Consider the following 24,607-nt stretch of genomic DNA (forward strand, 5'->3'; position numbering starts at 1 on the left):
AATCTAGAACTAGTGTGGGCTGGTTCTCAACACATGAGAGAGAGATCTAGAAAAGAAGAAGAGAAAGTGGCTAAGAAAGGATTAGAGTGTCTAGGTTTTCACTTACCCAATGAATCAACTGATACTGACTTATGAAAACCCTAAATATCATATTCCTTATATAGACAACTTAATGGGCTTTATTTAAATTTAAATTTTGAATTAATTAAACTAATAAACAAAAAAATAAAAGCCTTGGGCTCCCACAAATGGACTTGGGCCCAATACTTTTATTTTGAATTTAAATCCCAATTGGGCCTAAATTCAAAATATTTTATTTATTTATTTATTTTAATTAATTAACTAAATCCTTATTCAAATTAACTAATTATAATTTGAAACTTGATTTAATTTTTATTTATTTATATTGACACCAATTTATCAATATTAATAAATTTACCCAAAGATTCTCTTTTATTCTCTAAATCTCATATCTCTATAAATTTTCCAAAATTGACCTAGTCAACTTTAAAAAAAAAAATCAATTAATTGAGACATTCTAGATGATTTACTCAAAGGTGATGCGGGGACCATGGATCCATGAAATCAAGCTCCAATAAGTTACCGTGAATTTATTTACGAATAATTTCACTACCTTATTAATTCCTCGTGACTCCACTATAGACTTGGAATTGAACTCTTGAATTCATAGAACGTATTTTCCAAAGCATAAATACGTTATCCATTGTTATAACCATTACAGTTAGTCAATCCTCTATCAATGACTTACTAACAAGCTGGGTGAAAATTACCGTTTTACCCCTCATCAGTATTTTATCCTTAACTCCCACTAAGTTCCTTATAAATGATATTTCCGTGAACTTAATCACAGAAATGAGATCTCAATCATTTAACCTTTTGAACAAAGCAATTAAGGAAATCATCTTTTCACTTCTCATACAGAAGTTATAGATTTCATATCTATGAATAATACTCCCACTCAATTTCATTACTAAATCTCCAAGATGTAAGTATGGGCTAGACCGTAGGGTAAGCTGGTAACGAACAAGTCAAAAGATTTAAATAATATAATTAGCAGAATATTATCACTCAGAATTAAGATCGACTTAACCTATGGTCAACGTTGTGATATTGATTAGATTCGATAACAACGATACTTATTTATCAATCAATAATCAATATCGGTCCTAGTCCGATGTAACCAAATACATCCGATCATATCTACTTGGTCAATGCCTTGGACAAGACATCACATTCCTAATGTGTAAGTAGATCATATCGTAGATTTCCTAATTAGTGAAAATCCAATGCACTGATCTAATCTAGGACTTGTTCTTTTGAACATATAATTACAACTATAATCCACTGTGACCTAGTCACCATAATTGTAACTATCCATATGTTCAGGATTTTATGAATGTTTGTATTAATTGAATAAACATGTAATAAAACAAGCGAACAATGCAATTGAATAAACAAAATGATTTCTACTTCTTTTATTGATAATAATAACGTGTTACATAAGAAAAATGGTTTTATTAAGGGCATAAAACCCAACAAACTCCCACTTGCCCTTTTAAAACAAATGAGACATGTTTTTCAAACCCATTCCCTCTACATGCTTCACGAAAACACTCTCAGCCAAAGTCTTGGTAAAAGGATCTGCCAGATTGTCTTCCGACGCTATCTTCATCACCTTGACCTCACCCCTGGACACATATTCCCTAATGATGTGGTATTTCCTCTCTATATGCTTTGCTCTTTTATGACTTCGAGGTTCTTTCGAATTTGCTATAGCCCCATTATTGTCACAGTACAATATGAGTGGTTTATCCATTCCTGGAATAACACCGAGATCCGTGTAGAACTTCTTCAGCCAGACTATTTCCTTAGCCGCTTCAGACGCAGCTATGTACTCAGCCTCCATGGTGGAATCTGAAATGGTAGACTGCTTAACGCTTCTCCAAATCACAGCTCCACCCCCAAGAGTAAACACCATTCCAGAAGTAGACTTCCTGTCATCGACATCCGTCTGAAAATCAGAATCAGTGTAGCCTATCGGGTCTAGTGAACCTCCCGAATAGACCAGCATATAATCCTTTGTTCTTCGTAGATACTTCAGTATGTGCTTGACCGCTGCCCAATGTTGTCTACCAGGATTTGACTGGTACCTGCTTACAACTCCCACTGCATAGCAGATGTCTGGTCTAGTGCATAACATAGCATACATAAGACTTCCAACTGCAGATGCATAGGGAATCTGTTTCATCTCTTCTTCCTCTTGAGGAGTCTGTGGAGACTGCTTCTTAGAAAGATAAACTCCATGTCGGGATGGCAACACTTCTTCGAGTTTTTCATAGAGAAACGTTCAAGTACCTTATCTATGTACGCTGCTTGAGATAGCACCAACATCTTGTTCTTCCTATCCCGAATGATCTGGATGCCGAGAACGTAACTAGCTTCACCCAAATCTTTCATCTGAAATTTGGTCCCGAGCCAGTTCTTTATGTCTGATAATTTCTTGACATTGTTGCCAATGAGTAAAATATCATCTACATAAAGTACCAAGAACACTTTCACATCATTTTCCCTTAGTTGGTAAACACAGGGTTCATCGACGTTCTGCTCAAAACCATAGGTCTTAATTATTTCATTAAACCTTAAGTTCCAGGAGCGCGAAGCTTGTTTAAGACCATAAATGGACCTATTGAGCTTGCATACTTTCTTTTCCTGTCCAGCTACTACAAATCCTTCTGGTTGATCCATATAAATGGTCTCATCAAGAAAGCCATTGAGAAATGCTGTCTTGACGTCCATTTGCCAAATCTCATAATTAAGAGCTGCAGCTATGGATAAAAGTATGCGAATGGATTTTAACATGGCCACTGGAGAGAAAGTTTCCTCATAGTCAACTCCCTCTCTTTGGGTATAACCCTTTGCCACAAGTCGAGCTTTATATGTCTCAACATTTCCATCAGCTCCTCTTTTCTTCTTGTAGATCCACTTGCATCCAATGGGCCTAAAATCCATCGGCGCTTCTACAAGATCCCAGACGGAATTGGAGTACATGGACTCCATTTCCTGGTTCATGGCTTCGACCCACAAATCCTTTTCAGAACTAACCATTGCCTGTTTAAAGGACAATGGAACATCATCACGAGTGTCAGTTACTACCATATTGGTTTCACCATCCATCCCGTAGCGTTCCGGGTTCCGAGAAACCCTCCCACTACGACGAGGCACCGTAACTGTCTGACTTGGACCAGCTGTCTGTTCTTCTTCAACGTTCTTGTTGATTTGCATTGGTATGGGTTGAACATTTCCTGCTGATTGCATTTCTTCCAACAATATTTTACTCCGAGGTTTGAAGTTTTTCATGTAGTCGTTTTCTAGAAAAGTAGCGTTTGTTGAAACAAACACTTTCTTGTCTACTGGACTATAAAACAGACCACCCCGAGTACCTTTAGGATAGCCTACAAACAAGCAAACCTCAGTTCGCGATTCTAGCTTTCCTTCCTTTTTCCTCAGGACATGAGCAGGACACCCCCAAATTCTATAATGACGTAGACTAGGTTCACGTCCATTCCATAGTTCTAGAGGCGTTTTGGAGATAGCCTTAGACGGTACAACATTTAAAATGTCATTAGCGGTCTGAATGGCATACCCCCAGAAAGACGGTGATAGAGTTGAATAACTAATCATTGACCTCACCATTTCTAACAACGTTCGGTTCCGACGCTCAGCAACACCATTTTGTTGCGGAGTTCCTGGGGTAGTGAGTTGAGACAGAATTCCACATTCAGTAAGATGATCTTGGAACTGATTATCCAAATATTCTCCACCCCTATCAGATCTCAAGATCTTTAAAGTTTTACCTAACTGGTTCTGGGCCATTGCTAAAAATTCTTTAAACTTGTCAAAAGTTTCAGATTTTCTTTGCATTAGGTAAAGACATGAATATCGAGAATAATCGTCAATGAAAGTGACGAAATATTCATTACCACCTCTTGCCTGAACATTAATCGGTCCACAGACGTCAGTATGAACGAGCCCTAGGGGTACTTTGGCCCTTTCTCCTTTTGCAGAGAATGGACGCTTGGTCATTTTACCTTCCAGACAAGATTCGCAGACAGGTAAGTCACCCATTGTGAGTTCCTTCAAAGGCCCAGCCTTTGTAAGTCTTTTAATCCTATCATAGTTAATATGACCAAGGCGAAGATGCCAAAGGTATGTCATGTGATCATTATCGATCTTTTGTCGTTTGGCGGTCCTAGGATTAGCTACCTTAAACAATTCATTGTTAAGCGCGAGTGATTCATTAGGTCGCAAAATATACAAGCCATTTTCCATACATCCAACACACAATTCACATCCATTAAATGAAATAGATATATTAAAACTTGTGAAAGTAACAGCAAATCGTTGTTGATGTAATAAAGAAACTGAAACTAAATTCCTACTAAAGTTTGGAATAAAATAAACATCATCCAACAACATAAATTTATTTCCAAAATTTAAACGAGCTTGTTCTTTCGCTTTGACCTCCACGAATTCACCATTTCCAACTCTAAGTTTTAACTCGCCCTCCTTCACCGTTTTCCAGTTGCTAAGTAGCTGCAAAGAAATACACACATGATTAGTGGATCCTGAATCAACTATCCAAACAGAAGAATCATCCTCTAAAACATATGCATCCAAGACTAATAAATTATTATTACCTTGGGTTCCAGTTGCCTTGAGGGCGGGGCAATTACGCTTCCAATGCCCCTCCTCCTTGCAATGGAAACATTGTCCTTTAGCCTTCTTGCTAGTTGGCTTTGCTCCAACAGGCTTTTCAGTTGTCGGTGCCTTTCCAGCTGCTTGCTTCTTAGCTTTCTTTTTGTCCTTCCTTGCCTTTCTCTTCTTGCTCTTCGAGGAAGAGGCTAGGTTAGCCTCACCCTGAGCACCCCCGGTAGTAGCAGCCTTCTTCTCAGGTCCTTTACTCGGTCCACCATTTATTCCTTCATACATCTGGAGCTCATTCAATAACTGAGTCATTCCATAGTCCAACTTGTTAAGAAAATAGTTCGTGGTGAACGTAAGGAAACTAGGTGCAAGGCTGTTGAGAATGATTCCAACTTGAGTCTTCTCATCTACTGTTGCTCCATGCAACTCAACTTCTTGGAAGTAGTTCGTCATCTTAATAAAATGATCACGAACATGTTGGCCAGGTGCCATCCTACAGTTCACATACTTCTTGGTAGCCTCGAAACTAGCTTGCGCTGACTTGTGTCCAAACATTTCTTGGAGTTGCTCCATGATGTCGTAAGCAGTTTCGATATCTTCCATCTTAGTCCTTAGCGTTTCTGACATGCTGGCGAGCATGTAGGCCTTGGCCTTGTTGTTGGCAGCAGTCCAACAATCATACTTCTCCCTCACTGCCTTCGAGGCGTTCTCTCCAGGAAAGTCAGGTTCAGCTTCAGTCATCACGAATTTTGAGTTGTCGCCGATCAACACTATGTTGATATTAGATTTCCATTTCATGAAGTTCTCGCCGGTTAACAACTCCTTGGACAGAAGAGAGATAATGGGGTTGGAGGCCATAGAGCTACAATTATCAATAAAGGAGAAATCAATGCATTGTTCGACAAACATTCATTCATACAAGTTTCAGAAATAGCATAACATATAAACAATGTTTGAAGATAAGTAAATACTAAAACTTATCTTTCTATTTCTTAGGTTTTTCAACTAGCCATGAACCTATGTGTCCCGGTAGGCGAGAGTCACAAATATTCACTTAGTCAAATAGAGAAACAACTCAATTAATAAAACGTCCCAGACTTTTATTAATAACCTATCCATTCGATCAAAGTAACGAAAACACATGTGTCCCGGTAGGCGAGAGTCATAAATATTTATTACTTTATGAGTTTGACCCACGATTTTGATTATTATAGACTTAATTCCTATAGTCACCGTAGGGATGAGTCTATAGAAGGTCCATCTATAACCATCTATCCTAAGAAATTTAACCATGTTAAGAGTCTAGTGAACACCTTCCGTAGGGAGACGAAATCAAAGCGCCATTAGGCCCCACTAAACCCTAACCTCGTTAAATCAACGGTGGAGATCGAATTCAAAATTTAAAAACTCATTATTTAATTTTTCTCGATTTAGTATTTTATTCTTTTGAAAATTACCAACTTAGGTTTGCCAAATTATTAAAATAATCAATAAACCATAGTTTATAATTTTCCCATTAATTCTAAAATTACCCTTTGAAAATAAATCCAACAATTAGAATTAATTTGTTTCTAATCAATTATTAGGTCCAACTAAAAGGAATAACCTAATACAATTAAGTCCAACTTAGGTAAATGGGCCTTAACAATTCGAGCTTGCATGGAGGAGAGCTGGGTTCAGTATGTCGGACCCACTACTAAGGCTCCCTAACTTCCACACAAAGCCCAAAAAGACAGGAATTTGAACCTTCGTTTTATTAATTGTTATTCAATTGATTAAGCCCAATCTAGTAATGCAAAGCAAATGGGCCTTCACAAGTGGAACCACCCACAAGAGAGGAATTTAAACTTTACATGTTCAATTGGGCCCAAATAAAACCTAACATTTTATGAAAGTTTTATTTGATTTTTCCCACATTTTTCAAAACAAAAAAAATGGGCCATCATTATACTTATATTTAAAGCCTAAATGCAAAAAATAACTTAATAATGATTCTAGATATGTTAATTTTCTTATTAATTGGATGGGCCTAACATGAAAACCTATATGGCATGTTACACATCTTTATGTATTATTACATTTATTCCCAAAATAAATAAATTAATTGCTAAAATAAATAAATCAATCAATTGAGACATTCTAGATGATTTACTCAAAGGTGATGCGGGGACCATGGATCCATGAAATCAAGCTCCAATAAGTTACCGTGAATTTATTTACGAATAATTTCACTACCTTATTAATTCCTCGTGACTCCACTATAGACTTGGAATTGAACTCTTGAATTCATAGAACGTATTTTCCAAAGCATAAATACGTTATCCATTGTTATAACCATTACAGTTAGTCAATCCTCTATCAATGACTTACTAACAAGCTGGGTGAAAATTACCGTTTTACCCCTCATCAGTATTTTATCCTTAACTCCCACTAAGTTCCTTATAAATGATATTTCCGTGAACTTAATCACAGAAATGAGATCTCAATCATTTAACCTTTTGAACAAAGCAATTAAGGAAATCATCTTTTCACTTCTCATACAGAAGTTATAGATTTCATATCTATGAATAATACTCCCACTCAATTTCATTACTAAATCTCCAAGATGTAAGTATGGGCTAGACCGTAGGGTAAGCTGGTAACGAACAAGTCAAAAGATTTAAATAATATAATTAGCAGAATATTATCACTCAGAATTAAGATCGACTTAACCTATGGTCAACGTTGTGATATTGATTAGATTCGATAACAACGATACTTATTTATCAATCAATAATCAATATCGGTCCTAGTCCGATGTAACCAAATACATCCGATCATATCTACTTGGTCAATGCCTTGGACAAGACATCACACTCCTAATGTGTAAGTAGATCATATCGTAGATTTCCTAATCAGTGACAATCCAATGCACTGATCTAATCTAGGACTTGTTCTTTTGAACATATAATTACAACTATAATCCACTGTGACCTAGTCACCATAATTGTAACTATCCATATGTTCAGGATTTTATGAATGTTTGTATTAATTGAATAAACATGTAATAAAACAAGCGAACAATGCAATTGAATAAACAAAATGATTTCTACTTCTTTTATTGATAATAATAACGTGTTACATAAGAAAAATGGTTTTATTAAGGGCATAAAACCCAACAATGCCACCAATGAAATTACTCACTGACAATTCACTCCTATTCTACATTGAGCTGAAAAAGAAGCAAAATGAAGTAACTGAACTACCTCTATGCATCACCACTTTTGATCAAACAATAGCTGAAACTGTTCAACACAATACATATGAAGAAGAAACACAAAAACAGAACATAGATTTAGAAAAGCTAGTTCTTCAACTAAACAACGAGCAATCAGCTACAAAATTACAATATGACGAAGCAACATACACGAGAAATAACCAGGTACAAACCTTCCCAAATATTACAGACATAGCTGATAATGTAGCAGATTTTATCACAGAGAGAACAGAAGAAAACAAAAGAAAAAGAGAAGAAGAAACAGAAATTATAACTGATAATAAAATTTTCAAAGTTGAAGAAGGCCAGATTTATAAGGACAAAAAGCTCTTGAAATTTGCTCTATGTTATTATGCTATGATCCACAACATCCAATTCAAGACTAAAAGATCTGAACCGAGAGAGTACCTGGTAACCTGTGTGGATGACAATTGTAACTGGTTACTTAGAGCTTCAAAGTTCAGGAAAACAGAAACATTTAAAATCAGAAAGTATGTAAACACTCACACCTGCTCCTTGGATATCATTATGGAAGACCACAGGCAGGCTAACTGCAATGTCATTGGGGAACTAATAAAATCAAAATACATGTCAATAAAGAGAGTACACACACCACATGACATAATCAACGACATGCTAGATGATTATGGTGTTTCAATGGGGTACCAAAAAGCCTGGAGAGCAAGAGAAAAAGCTTTAGAATTGGCAAGGGGAAACCAAGATGATTCATACCAAAAACTTCCCATCTGCCTTCACATGCTAAAAGTCTCGAACCCAGGTACAATAACACACCTGGTTACAGACAATAAAGATCACTTCAAATATATGCACATAGCATTTGCAAATTCCATCAAAGGATGGAAACACTGTAGGCCAGTCATTGCGATAGATGGAACTTACTTGAAGACATCATTTGGGAGAACTTTATTCACTGCTTCAACAATGGATGCTAACAACAACATATTTCCATTAGCCTTTGGAATAGGAGACTTTGAAAATGATTCATCATGGTTATGGTTTTTTACAAAGCTAAAGGAGACATATGGAGAAAGAGAAGGTACTGTTTTCTTTTTTATATTCTTATTGAAACAAACTAAACACATAAAATTATCAGTTTAATAATAATCCAGCAATAAAATAGTAAAAACAGTGTAAAAAAAATAGCAGTCATATAAATTAATGAAACCAGTTACTCAATTAGGACAGAATAACCAGTTACTCCATTGTGATTTTGCAAACAGGTATGACAATCATTTCAGACAGGCACAAAAGCATAGAAAATGCTGTAGACGATGTATACCCAAAAGCTTTCCATGGAGCATGCATATTCCACCTGTTAAACAACATCAAATTCAATTTCGGTGTCCATGGGGGGACCTAAACCTAAACTTTGTCAAAGCAGCAAAGGCATATAGGGTACAATCATTTGGGCACTACATGCATGAAATAGACAAGATTGACACTCGCATAAGACCGTATTTACAAAAAATTGGATATTCAACTTGGTCTAGATGCCATGCTCCAACAAGAAGATATACAATGATGACATCAAATATAGCCGAATCAATAAATGTTGCATTGAAAGCTGCAAGAACACTGCCAATCACTACAATGATGGAAGGCCTTCGAAGTTTAGTTCAAAAATGGGTATGGAAAAATGGTAACGAAGCAAACGGAACATTCACACAAGTAACAACAGATACTGAAACTGTGCTTAGAGAAAACTTTATTCGTGCCATTAAATTTCAGGTACCTGACATATATTGAGCACTGAATATTATTTACCAAAACTTTCAGTAACCAGTTACTAAACAATATCATAGTATCCAGTTTCTAACATGTATTCCTCTACTAAAATAAACAGGTCTTCCCAATAAACACTAAATTGTACCAAGTTGTGGTTGAACAGAAAGGAAATTTTTTGGTCAACCTAATGGAGAAAACATGTGAATGCAAAAAGTTCCAACAAGATGAAATACCATGTGCACATGCAATAGCAATATTCACCAAAACACGGCTGAAAACATATGATTATGTATTGATTACTACAAAACTACAACTATGAAAGCAACATATGAGTCAACTGTTCATCCATTGCCAAATGAAAGCGATGGACACTGCCAGAGACTTTAAACAAAATTGTCCTACCACCAAAATCAAGAAAACCACCATGCCGCCCTAGAAGGAAAAGAATCAGATCTAGAGGAGAACCAAAGGTGCAGATAAAATGTGGAAGATGCGCGCAGCCAGGACATAATAGAAAAACATGCAGGAATGAACCAATCCCAAAGCAGCGAAACCCAACAAAGTCAAAGAAAATAGACAAATAATTCTCTAAAGAATAGATATACTACAATTTCAATAATTTCAATTGATGTAATAAAATTGTATATCCTAATGTTTTCTACTTCAATAAAAGTACAAACTTTTTAAGCATTTTACATTTTATAAACTTGATACTCAACTTCATGGTTCCAAACACAAGATATTCAAAATCTGAAGACTCAAGTACCTGGTTATAACACATTATAGAAGAAAAAAAACAGATACTATAAGTAAATTTAACAAACGACTATATATACATGAAACCAACGATTTAAAAACATAATTATATAATCACAAATCTTTCACAAAAAAAAAACATAAATATTATAAACTTGATACTCAACTTCCTGGTTACAACACAAAATATTCAAAATATGAAGATTCAAGTACATGGTTACAACACATAAAATAGAAAAAAAAAAGGCAGTTACTATAAGTAAATTTAACAAACGACTATATATAAATGTAACCAACGACTTAAAAAACCTAGTTATATAATCACAAATCTTTCACAAAAAAAAAAAAAAAAACATAAATACATCAAAAAATAATTTAAAAAATAGAAATAAAAACTAAAGAAATAGTAATCAGTTACCTGAAACATATAGCTTTTACTATCTAAAACAGAAGTAACCGGTTACACCATCTTCATACAATAATAATTGAAACATATATGAAAAAAAACATGTACATAACAATATCTTCAAACTTTTAAAAAAAAATCACCAACTCTATTGAAAAAAAAATATACACATTAAAATAAAATACATTAAAAAAAACTTTATATTAAGCCAGAAGGTGAAACTAATTCTTTACATTGACAAAAAAAAAACATAGATAAGTACAGTACTAAAACAGTATCCAGTTACAAACCACAACTTCACTATTAAATAAAGAAAAAAAAAAGACATGGTCATTAATACAACTACAAAAAAACTGCAAAATCTCTACTTATAATTCCTCCTCCTCTTTGATTTCTTTGATGGAGCATCATCTTCTGTCTTGTACCCACCAATCTGCTTCTTTTTTGCATGACTATACAAGTTAATGGCAAGATAATCACGATAAGTAGCAATTTTGGCAGCCATGTTCTTTGGGATGTCATCAATCTTCCCATGGATAAACAAATCAGCATACTTGATAACAAATACTCCACAATCACTGCAAAGAAAACAAAAACAAAAAACAACAAATGAAATTATTTAAAACAAACAAAATAGAAAAATAAACAACATTATACAAAAACCAGTTACTTACTTATCCTCTTGAAACGGCAAGTCTTTGGCAAAGTTAAAATCAATTGGATCCTTCTTCCCAACAGAATATGGACCAACATTCAAGTCCAAATCTTTCCTAGAACAATAAAAATCAAGAAAGTCTAGAAAATATGGTAAAACAACAGAATAAGCCTTCACATATGGCAAAGCAATACTCTCATTCTTCTTCCCCGTCAAAGAGTTGTAGACAGTTAACATCCTACTCTTAATGGAAAAGTGAATAAAAACCCAATGCAACTGAACCTTGACATGCACAGGAAAAAAAACATGATCCACATCCACCCAAGGAGTGTTACAAAACAAATATTCACCAATAATGTAATCTGAAATGAGGTTATCAAAACGAATTCTGCTTGAATCACATTTGGCTACCACAAAGTTATCATACAAACTCTTGATAGTTGCATCAAACCAAGAGTCTGTAGTTGTAACCCTCTTGTTCAAACCATCAATCAACTTAATCTTCTTCCTCAAGTAATAAAAACATACATTGATATGCTACAAAAAATAAATAAACATACAAAAGTTAGGAACCTGGTTACTAGCCAATATATAATAATAAAAACAAGTTACACACAATACTACAAGAACCTGGTTACTACCCATAAATAATCAAAACAATTTACACACAATACTAAAGGAACGTGGTTACTTGTCTTAACCATGATCAACAAAAATAACAAAACATCTAAACAAACAAATACTAATTAATAAACATTATACCAAGAACCTGGTTACTTACAGTGTCCATAAGGTCCTCCCCACAAGTTTGAAGCTTGTAAAACCACATCTTCTCAGAAATTTTAACAAAAGAATAATCCATCGGTGGATTGATAATGTTATTGACACCAGAAATTTTTTTCTTCCTTCAAAACAAAATATATATATATATTAACAGACAATTAAATATCAAGAATAATAATATTAAACAAAATATAAAAAAACATACTTATTTTTAAAAATCATTTTATCCTCAATCCAAGAAATATAATCCAGGCATTCATTCTTTGAAACATTCTGTCCAATTTCATCTTCAAATGGAAGCAATCCTCTAACAATCACCACTTCTTCTCCCTTCCTCTTCACAGTTTCTTTTACTTCAGAAGAACCAAACTCAGTAACAAAAGGAGATTTGACATGAGTACTAGGTTTAGGCTCCCTCTTTTCAATAGCATCAGGAACTTCATCAACATCACTAACCATCACAACTTTCCAATCATCCTTACTCCTACTAAATCTCTTTTCTCCTTCTGCATACTCAACAGTTTTATCAATAACATTCAAAATCTCTGGTTCCACATATACTTCTTCAAAACTTAAACCAACTGAACTGAACTCAGACTTCTTTGAAAAATCCTATAATGAAGAACAATAAAATCAATTACAACAAATTCAATTTTAAATAAAATAATACAAAAAACAAAAACAAAAATAAATTTCAAAACCTTATCTCCACCCACAACATTTGACAACTCTAACCCAGAATAAACATCATCAAAATTTTCATTTAAATTCTTCCCGACACCCTAAAATAAATAATGAAATTGGTTACACTAATAAACTAACAAAAACACAACATACTATTAAGAAACATAAACCAGTTACCTTACTACCATCAAAATCTTCACCTGAATCCATCCCACAATCCTAGACCAAAAAAAGAAAAAAACCTGGTTACAACAAAAAATGGTTAAAAAAAAAACAATAAAGCATAATAACAAACAAGTTACCTTAGAATCATCAGAAATAGGACTGGAAACATTATCAAAATCAGCTGGTTTTCCCCCCTTCATTATATCCAGCACTTTCATCACTAGAACTTGTAACTTTTTCAGAATTTTTTGCAATCATTGCAGACAAATCACTGAGTTTCCTCATGAACTCAGACCTCATAACTGCAATATCACTAATAATAGATTCTTGGCTCGCTTTTATTGATGAGATTGATTCACAAATCAATCTCAACTTTTCACTATCAACCTGGAAAAACATAATAAAATAATTTACAAAACAGCAAAAAATAAACATAAAAAGAAACCTATAAATTTCAAAACAAAATAATATATTTTTTTAACTAAAACAAACAACAAAACTAACCAGTACCTGGGTACCCGAACTACTATCTCCATCTTCAGCACACATCTTCGGCAAGTATAAAGGCTCAAACTTAAACTTCTTCACTGTCGGTTTCTTCCTCTCCTCAGAAGATGGATAGACATTCAAGATAGTCAACTGAATAAATTAAAAATATATATATAAAAAAACAAAAAACTGGTTACCATCAACTGAAACCAAGTACACAAACAAAAATCCTAAAATGAATAAAACAAATTTAGCAAGTAACCAGTTACAAAACAAAAATATTATACCTTTTGATTGTTGAAAATCTTTGCCACCAAGTTTGAATAGAAGGCATTATCAGTACTCTTCCAATTCAACAAACGTGGATATTTTTTCCCAACCCGTTGACAAAACTCAGGACTCAACTCAGATATACATTCATATATCCAAACAAGAAAAGCAATCGGAAAACCAAGAAGTTTGTAAGGGTGAAGGCCAACCTTCCCATCAACGAAAACTCCATCAAAGATTTTATTTCCACCCTTCAAAGCAATTTTCAAATAATGAAAACTCCTATCCCATACCAACTTCCCAAAACTAATCTTTGCTAATTCAGAAATATCTCGATCAACTATCTCAAAAAAGAAATCATCAACCAACTTCTCACTAGTATAGCCGTACAAACTGTTTACTAAGATATGAACTATACCCAATTTGACAACATCATCATCATTGATGGACCTAAAACGGGTATGTTTTAAATATTTATAACTCGCAAGCGCACGAATCGTATATGGAATATAGTGTTCGTGTAAGCACGAGATCGAACCCAAAGGAGTTGTCTAAAATCGAAAAGAAAACTGTTTTAAACCAAAATTAATAAATTCTAACCTAGTTCCAAAGATTGATGAGATTTTTGTATAATGAAAATAAAATAAAAGGCAATAATATAGAAATTATATGCAATATATAAACATAAATTAATAATTGTAAACAAGATGGTAAAATAAGATTATTAAGGATTAGAATCCAGAAAATATAAGTTCAATAATATTTATAAGTACATTGATTCCCAAGTTTTAGTGATAGTTAAAATAAATCAAACTATCATTTTCCAAATAGATTTATAATTTTAAGCACAAATTACTTCTAAAAAGATAGGATTTTTCTTCACTTTTAAAATTTATAATTTCAAAGCATTTAGTGTAAATCAATCTAATGAAATAACAAATAAATTAATGAACATTATTTATAAGGCAAAACATAATATTTTTATTCTAAGCATAGATGTGTACAATTTAATGGCACATCTTACACAAAAAATGTTATGTTTTTGCACTAATGAAGAACAAAGTGTAAATATGAACTAACAATCCAAAATACATGATATTTAAGATGAAAGAAGATATTTGAAGAAGAAAGTTCCATAAACTTTGTTGCACAAAATGGGAAATCAACATACAAAATAAACACTATCTAGTTACATATTGTTTCATCATCACCTTAATAATCTTAAAAAGATTAGAAACTCATAACTAGAATAGCAAATACAAACTAAAAATTACAACATAAATAGGAAAATTTGGAGGATGAACCCCCAAATTTTTCCTCTAAAAATACATAGAAAATAACCAAAAAGAAGAAAAAGATGAAGATAATAGAGAGATTTTGAAATGTGTAGAATTTTGTGTAGTGTGATAACCTCTTCAAAATTGACACCCTAAATGGTCTTCAAAACTCTATATTTATAGCCAAAATGAGTATATTAAAATAATCAATTTAAATTAATTAAATTGATTAAATTAATTAACTTAGTAATAATATGGCAAATAGAGGTAAATTATAGGGTGTAATGATGATGTTTTGAGGTAAAATGTGTAGAAAAATTTGGGTAAAAAATTGGTATTTTTGGCAAAGGGGACAAAAGTACAAAAGTGTATTTGTTGGGCTCAAAAATTGGTGAAATGGCAGCATTTTGGCTGCTGGTTGGCTGCTTGCTTCAGTGGGCCGAATTGGGCTTGGCTGTGATTGGGAAGGCTAGAGGCGTGGAGAGAAGCTGGCAGGTGGCGTGGCCGAATGGAAGCTGCTGGGAAGGAGGCAAGGCAGGGGGAGTCACGTTGGGAGGAGCAGCTTGCTGTGCAGAGGTGAAACCGTGGGTGCTTCGGCTGATGGAGCTTCAGTTATTGGGCCTGGAAGGTGGCAGGGCCCAGGAGGCAGCTGGCTTATGGCTTTTGAAAAATGTCATTTTCTTTCTTTTTTCAGCTTTATATCTTTTCTTTTATTTTCTTTTCAAAGTCTAAAAATACAATAAATTCCCTACAAAATAAACATAAAATAAATCATAATAAAATATTTTCAATTATAAAATAAATCAATTTAATTCTTTGAAAATATTAATTATAACTTAATTTATATTTAACATTTAATTTCAATAATACAACATTTTTTACCTCAAACTAAACAACAATAATTCAAATAATTAACTACAATATTTTACAACAAAATAACTATAGAAACACACAAAAATCTAAAAAATTAAAATAAACCTAATAAATTCAAAATTACTTAAAAACTCAAGAATTGAGCAACAATTAGCACATAAAAAGTGGTAAAGTAACTCTATTTTGTAGAGTTATCAATCATCAACTAAATCCTTACTAATGAAAGCATTTCGTAATTCAGACTTTGACACCTTACCAACAAAACGACCAAATATTTTTTTCTTAAACAAAACTTTCTTTTTTTGAAAATGACTTAAATCAAAATCACCATCACATTTAAGACCCGTAACTAGGGCAAACTCTTCAAAAGAAAACCTACAAACTCTACGACTAAGCTTAAACCACATTTCCTCTTCCTCCCTCTCGCGAGACACCTCTCTCAACAACACAAGCTGGACAAGTTGAGTTTGGAAATGAATATCACATACTTCTAAAAACTGCCCAAATGGCGTCTTCTTAAACAATGATTTCTGACTTTTGGTCAACTTAGTTTTCAAGTCATTAATGACACTCTTGTCATTAAAATGTTGAACCTTACTGTAACGCCCTGGTTACCCCAGAACAGTTACGGTGAACAGTGAACCGAAAATTTGACTCGCTACCCGAGTCCTTTGGTTAAAAACGTGATCTAGGTACTGTTATCAGGTTAAGGTGAAAACCAATAAAAAGGAAAGGGTACATTTCACTACATAAACAAACTGCTCATGAGCCTTTAAAAATGTTTACAAAATGTCCATAATACAAAAGAGTCGCTACAGTTTCAAATTTACAATCCCCGCCGGCCTAAGCGGCAAAAATAGGGTAAACCCCTAGTCCCTCTGAGAACTCCTTGACCGTGGCGGTCAAGCGGCCCTGTATGTACACAACATCGCCTAAGCTCTCCACTCAGGGTTGGTTAAGTATCTCATTTCCTTTACCTGCACCACATAGCACCCATGAGCCAAGGCCCAGCAAAAAAACACAATAAGACATGATATAATATCAACAACGATCACAATAACCATTCAGGACTATCAGTCCAGCATATAGGTGACAATAGCCAAAAGTCACAATAATGAGCATCGCTCCCTCTAGCCATGTGACGATAGGGTCACCAGGGCTTAACTGATAAGTGATTCTTTCATAAGTTTGATCAGGACAGGTGCAAGGTGAATAATCACCAGCATAACCTTCCTCGCGACTCTAGAGTCGAAGCTATGGACAACGTCCCTTAGCCATGTGACAAACGGTCACCGGGGTCATATACCTTGGCTATAGACATCTGGTCGTAGACCAGGCAAGCGCTTATAAGTTCTTCGACCCTAGGGTCGGTCTAGCAGTAATGCCATAGAGCCATTCAATGCATGATTCTCGACTTTAGAGTCGGTCCCTGAATAGTCAGTGTCTTAAATAGGTAATCAGCGTACATCAGCATTTAATATACAATCCGCGTCCACATATATCAACCAACATGCTCCAATGTCAAACCATGCATGTCATATACCTATACAGGGTGCAACTGTATTCATACACTGTTTTCTTACCTCTGGTTCGAGTGAGAATTATTATACGAACGACCCCTGAGAACGATCAACCTTTAAATTCCTTGACGGTCACCTGATCATAACCAAATTATAGGATTCATTAATAAAAATGATAACTGAGGGTTCCCAAACCAAATCCCAGCCCCCGAGACATCAAATACTACCCAACCGAGTACTAGGTCCAACCCCGAGGCCTAAGATTTAAATCCCCAAGTTAGAAACCACATTTTGGCAAAATTGGCCTTAAGGGCCGCGGCCCTCCCCTGCTGCGCCGCGGCGCGCCCTCAAACAGAGAGGGCTCTCCCTCTGCCAGACGCCAAGGGCCGCGGCGCTCCCCTGCTGCGCCGCGGCGCCCAGCCCAGACCAGCTAAGTCGGCCACACGCACCAGAATTTTAACCCTGTGTTTTCCCTCTCAAACCAGTCCCTCAAACCATCTCTAAACCTCCTCCAAACATATAATTAAACCCCCAAATAACACCCTTCGCTCACTCTCATCAAATCCCAATCAAACCAACACTCAAACTCCCTTTGATTCTCACTTCCCACATTAAAACCATGAACTGAAAACCAAAAGTAAAACAGAGCACCAGCTGTGATAAATGACCAAAACTCACCTTGAAACCTGTTTTGAACCTCCCACACAAGCTAAATCAAGTGCACTAACCTAGCCTTTAAGTTTCCCTTGGTTGAATCCACACCTAGAGCTCAAAACCTCAAAGGAGACAATGGAGGAAGTTGTGTACGGGAAGTATGAGGAAGTGTCTCTGTTTTGTTCTGTTTAAATCTACCACCTTCTACAGCCACTTAAGTCACATATATCCACCCCTAAAATGACCAAATTGCCCTTGAGTCATCTAAAGCTTCCCAAGCTACTCTAGGGGTAAAGTTGGTACTTCTCGCTTAACCCGTTAATCATAATTAACGCTTCCTAATTCCCGCTAATCTCAATATCCTCAAACACCAATAATTCATATCCCGTTACCCTAAAATCCCCGATAACGCTATAATCATTAATATCACCCCGAGACTCACCCCGAGCCCCGAGCTCAAACCTGTTATGACCAAACCGATAAATCATAATTAAAGATCGTCTCATGTCGGAATACTCGAACCAATCCACATTATAATGTGGTCTCACAATATATCATAAGCACACAAACAAATATTCAATTATACCCTCAACGGGTCAAATTACCAAAACACCCCTGTAAACAAATGTGGACTCACATGCACGCATTTAACATCATATTATAATATAATTCTCATAAACATGCAAAAACACTTTTAATGGCGTAATTAAACAGTTATGGCCCTCCCGGCCTACTAATCCAGCCATTAAACCACAATAGGGAATCCGGGGCATTACAACTATCCCCTCCTTACAGAAATTTCGTCCTCGAAATTTACCTGAACAACTCGGGATACTAACTCCGCATATCTGACTCCAGCTCCCAGGTCGCCTCCTCGACCTTGCTGTTCCTCCACAATACCTTAACCAAAGGTATTGTCTTGTTCCTGAGGACTTTATCCTTCTGATCAAGTATCTGAACAGGCTGCTCCTCATAGGAGAGATCTGGCTCAAGCTCCAGATCTTCATAACTCAAAATATGTCTCTCATCAGATACATACCTCTGAAGAGCGGATACATGGAACACATTATGTACGGCCGACAACGCCGGAGGCAAAGCTAGCCTGTAAGCCACTTGACCAATCCTCTCCAGGACCTCAAATGGACCTACAAACCTGGGACTCAGCTTGCCTTTCTTCCCAAACCTTCTCACCCCCTTCCATGGCGAGACTCTAAGGAAGACATAGTCTCCTACCTGGAACTCCACGTTCCTGCTCTTGGGATCTGCATAGCTCTTCTGCCTACTCTGAGAAGTAAGCATCCGAGCTCTAATCTTGTCAATAGCCTCACTGGTCCTCTGAACCGCCTCAGGACCTAAGTATCTCCTTTCACCTGTCTCATCCCAATGAATGGGAGATCTACACCTCCTACCATATAGCATCTCATAAGGTGCAACACCAATGGTAGACTGATAACTGTTATTATAGGAGAACTCTATCAAAGGCAGATACTTACTCCATGATCCACCAAAGTCCAGCACACATGCCCGTAGCATGTCCTCCAATATCTGGATCGTCCTCTCAGATTGCCCATCTGTCTGAGGATGATAAGCTGTACTGAACTTCAGTCGTGTACCCATGGCTGTCTGGAAACTCTTCCAAAACTTGGAAGTGAACGTAGGGTCCCAATCTGACACAATCGACCTAGGAGCTCCATGGAGGCGCACGATCTCTCTCACATAGAGATCTGCATACTGGTCAACGGTATAGATAGTCCTCACTGGCAGAAAGTGAGCTGACTTGGTATAGCGATCCACTATCACCCAAATGGAATCATGCTGACCAACAGTCCTGGGCAAGCCCACCACAAAGTCCATTGTGATGTCTTCCCACTTCCACTCTGGAATATCCAGAGGCTGCAGTAACCCTGCCGGCCTCTGATGCTCAGCCTTGACCTGTTGACATGTCAAGCACTTAGCCACATACTCAACTACATCTCTCTTCATCCCTGGCCACCGGTACAATGATCTCACATCCTGATACATCTTCGTGGTGCCTGGATGCAAAGAGTAAGGTGTAGTATGAGATTCATCCAGAATCTCCCGCCTCAATGCAGTGTCCAACGGAACACATATCCGCCCCTTGTATCTCAGCAACCCCAAATCAGACACTGTATAATCCCTGGATGCTCCAGCCAAGACATCCTCTTTAATCTTGATCAGCTGTGGATCATTCAGCTAACCCTCTTTGATTCTCTCTAGCAGCGTAGACTGTAGCGTAATATTGGCCAACTGACCCACCAGTAACTCTATACCAGCTCTGGTCATATCATCAGCTAACTCTCTGGCTATCAGCCTAATACCATGAATCTGTCCCGGACCCTTCCGGCTTAAAGCATCAGCTACCACGTTGGCTTTCCCTGGGTGATACAGAATCTCACAATCATAATCTTTCACTAATTCCAGCCAACGCCTTTGCCTCATGTTCAAGTCCTTCTGGGTGAAGAAATACTTCAGGCTCTTGTGGTTTGTATAAATCTCACACTTCTCTCCATAGAGATAGTGCCTCCATATCTTTAAAGCAAAAACCACCGCTGCCAACTCTAAGTCATGAGTAGGATACCTCTTCTCGTACTCCTTCAGTTGACGAGAAGCATAAGCTATAACTCTCTCTGATTGCATCAAAACACATCCCAAACCCTGATGAGAAGCATCGCAGTATATCACAAACTTCTCTTGGTCTGTCAGAAGACTCAGAACCGGAGCTGTAATCAACCTCTGTTTCAACTCCTGGAAGTTGTTCTCACATTTGTCTGACCACACAAACTTCTGACCCTTGCGTGTCAACTCAGTCAACGAAGTAGTAATCTTTGAGAACCCTTCCACAAAACGCCTGTACTACCCTGCCAATCCAATGAAACTTCTAACCTCAGAAGCATTATTTGGCCTTGGCCAATCTCTGACCGCTTCAATCTTTGATGGATCTACTTTAATCCCCTCCTTACTGAAAATGTGCCCAAGGAAGGATACCTGAGACAACCAGAATTCACACTTCTTGAATTTTGCAAACAATCTGTGTTCTCTCAATCTCTGCAGAACCAACCTCAGATGATGTTCATGCTCTAACTCAGTCTGAGAATATACCAAAATATCATCGATAAAGACGATCACAAACTGGTCTAAATAATCTTTGAACACTCGGTTCATCATATCCATGAAAGCGGCAGGGGCATTAGTCAACCCAAATGACATAACTAGAAACTCATAATGCCCATACCTAGTGCGAAAAGCGGTCTTCGGTATGTCTCTCTCCTTGACCCTCAACTGATGATAGCTAGAGCGAAGGTCGATCTTAGAGAATATCGTCTTACCCTGCAATTGATCAAATAAATCATCTATCCTTGGCAAAGGATACCGGTTCTTAATTGTCAGCTTATTCAATTCTCTGTAATCTATACACATCCTCAGAGAACCATCTTTTTTCTTTACAAACAGAACTGGCGCACCACAAGGTGAAAAGCTAGGTCTGATAAAACCCAAATCTAACAGCTCTTGCAGTTGTACCTTTAATTATTTCAACTCAGCTGGGGCCATTCTGTATGGTGCTCTAGACACTGGCTTCGTCCCTGGGGCCAGTTCTATAATGAACTCAATCTCTCTGTGTGGTGGCAACCCTGGCAGATCTTCTGGAAACACGTCCAGAAACTCACACACAAGTCTAGTATCCTCTGGTCTCACTGGCACGACCTGGGTGGTATCAACCACACTGGCTAAGAATCCAATGCAACCCCCTTGCAATAAATCCCTAGCCCTCAATGCAGAAATCATAGGAATACGGGGTCCATGCACAGCACCAACAAATACAAAAGGATCCTCACCCTCAGGCTCAAAGGTGACCATGTTTCTTCTGCAGTCAACGGTTGCCCCATACTTGGCTAACCAGTCCATACCCAGTATCATATCGAAGTCAGTCATAACCAACTCTATAAGATCCACTGACAACTCTCTGCCCTCCACTATCACTGGCAAAGATCTAACCCATCTCCTGGATACAACCAACTCCCCAGTGGGTAACAATGTACCAAACCCCACAGCATAGAAATCACAAGGTCTACACAACCTATCAATAACACTATTAGCAACAAAGGAATGTGTAGCACCAGAGTCAATCAATACATTATAAGCAGTTCCTGCACTAAGAAGCTGACCTGTAACAACTGAGGGGGAAGCCTCAGCTTCTGCCTGAGTCAATGCAAACACTCGCGCTGGGGCCGAGCTGTCTACCTTCCTGGGCTCTTCCTTTCTTGCCTTAGGGCAATCCTTTTTTAGATGACCCACTGCTCCACAAGAGAAGCAGGCCCTTGCCTTACACTCTCCCAAGTGATGCCTCTTGCATCTAGGACACTCGGGATAAGACTTCCAGGCTTCATTACCACCTGGACGACCCATAGAAATACCACGGGGCCGTCTGTCAGGACCTGGAACTGGGAAGGTGTCAGGAACCTTCCTCTTCTGATCACTGGGGCCAACACCCCTACCAGAACCCATAAATGAAGGACCTGGCCTCCTAAAATCCCTTCTGGCTGCATTGTCACGCCAGATCTTAGTCTCTGCAGTTTCAGCTGTAAGTGCCTTCTCCACCACCTGTGCATAAGTAATCACTCTTGCCACAGTGGTGATGCGCACGTCTCGGGCTAACCTGGGCTGTAGCCCTTGTAAGAAATGCTCTCTCCTGGTCCCATCAGTGGGCACCAACTCCTTGGCAAACTTTTCCAAACGGTCAAACTTTAAGGCATACTCGGTTACTGATAAGCTTCCCTGAAGTAGCCTCATAAATTCATCAGCTTTCGCCGCTCTAATAGCGTCATTATAGTACTTTTCATTGAACAAGGTCTGAAATTCCTCCCAGCTCAGGAGATTAACATCCTTGGTCTAGCCAACTACTTCCCACCAAATCCGGGCATCATCTTGAAACATATAGGCAGCACAGGCCACCCTCTCAGTACCAACTACCCTCATAAAGTCAAGAATAGTGGTAATCATGCTCATCCATTGTTCAGCTTTGGTAGGATCAGCACTGCCTTCAAACCCAAGAGGTTGTTGTTTCCTGAACCGCTCATAAAGAGGTTCCAATCTGTTTCAACCCCAGGCAGCTGCCCAATAACTGGCACCGACACAAAAGGTGCCTCTGCAACACTGGACACCACAGGCACTTGCTGCTGTCTTAGGAGGCGAAGCTCCTCTCCCTGTTTTATCACTATAGCCTGCAAATCATTGAACATCTGCTGCCAGTTTGCAGGTGCTGGCTGTGGAACCTGAGATTGGTCATTCTCTTGACCCTGACTGGTGTCATTATTCTGACCCTGACCACTCTGGCCAGCTGCAGTGCTTGTCTGTTCTGGATTCATTTTGTCACTGATACCTTACTGAAACAATAATCAATACGGCCAGTCAGGTAGTAATAACTAAACCTCTTGCCGCCTTACGGTCCAAGAACAACAGACAATTATCACATTCCACAGTCATTCAATATTCACAATCAGATACATGTTCATGGCATTCAGCACTCATCATGTATCACATAATAACTCATGAACAACCATACTAATAAGCAGGCGCCAGCAATCTCAGTACTAATTAGCACACATTTGCTGAAGATATAGTATTTCAGGGCACAAGCTCAACATAGTATCTCATGCACACAAGTAAAGCATATATATCACATTTAAACAATTATACATGTAACCACATAGATAGTTACCAAACCATGAGTCGAGCTTGACTTCAGCGATGTGTGTACATACCCAGCCAGTCTACAGGAACCCTAACCTTGGCATTGCTCTGATACCAAGTTGTAACGCCCTGGTTACCCCAGAACAGTTACAGTGAATAGTGAACCGAAAATTTGACTCGCTACCCGAGTCCTTTGGTTAAAAACGTGATCTAGGTACTGTTATCAGGTTAAGGTGAAAACCAATAAAAAGGAAAGGGTATATTTCAATACGTAAACAAACTGCTCATGAGCCTTTAAAAATGTTTACAAAATGTCCATAATACAAAAGAGTCGCTACAGTTTCAAATTTACAATCCCCGCCGGCCTAAGCGGCAAAAATAGGGTAAACCCCTAGTCCCTCTGAGAACTCCTTGACCGTGGCGGTCAAGCGGCCCTGTATGTACACAACATCGCCCAAGCTCTCCACTCAGGGTTGGTTAAGTTTCTCCTTTCCTTTACCTGCACCACATAGCACCCATGAGCCAAGGCCCAGCAAAAAAACACAATAAGACATGATATAATATCAACAACGATCACAATAACCATTCAGGACTATCAGTCCAGCAAATAGGTGACAATAGCCAAAAGTCACAATAATG

At 37.4% G+C, this 24,607-nt stretch overlaps 2 protein-coding genes across 2 annotated transcripts; one reads left to right on the forward strand and one right to left on the reverse strand.

Annotated features, from left to right (window-relative positions):
- Positions 1 to 1,576: 1,576 nt before the first annotated feature.
- Positions 1,577 to 2,269, reverse strand: LOC133777967 (secreted RxLR effector protein 161-like). Its single transcript, XM_062217734.1, has one exon. It carries the CDS (start codon positions 2,267 to 2,269, stop codon positions 1,577 to 1,579), a length of 693 nt encoding a protein of 230 aa, XP_062073718.1.
- A 7,254-nt stretch (positions 2,270 to 9,523) lies between these two features.
- Positions 9,524 to 10,046, forward strand: LOC133777971 (uncharacterized). Its single transcript, XM_062217747.1, has 2 exons — positions 9,524 to 9,730; positions 9,846 to 10,046. Exons 1-2 carry the CDS (start codon positions 9,524 to 9,526, stop codon positions 10,044 to 10,046), a joined length of 408 nt encoding a protein of 135 aa, XP_062073731.1.
- The last annotated feature ends 14,561 nt before the right edge of the window (positions 10,047 to 24,607 follow it).

Source organism: Humulus lupulus, chromosome 1, assembly GCF_963169125.1.
Source record: "Humulus lupulus chromosome 1, drHumLupu1.1, whole genome shotgun sequence".
Lineage (NCBI taxonomy): Eukaryota > Viridiplantae > Streptophyta > Magnoliopsida > Rosales > Cannabaceae > Humulus > Humulus lupulus.

What these genes read in the sequence shown, in the direction of transcription:
- LOC133777967 (XM_062217734.1), bottom strand. Translation starts at nt 2,269, where the DNA reads ATGAAACAGATTCCCTATGCATCTGCAGTTGGAAGTCTTATGTATGCT.
- LOC133777971 (XM_062217747.1), top strand. Translation starts at nt 9,524, where the DNA reads ATGACATCAAATATAGCCGAATCAATAAATGTTGCATTGAAAGCTGCA. An exon ending in TTCGTGCCATTAAATTTCAG is followed by an intron (nt 9,731 to 9,845) that starts GTACCTGACATA and finishes TAAAATAAACAG; the next exon opens with GTCTTCCCAATAAACACTAA.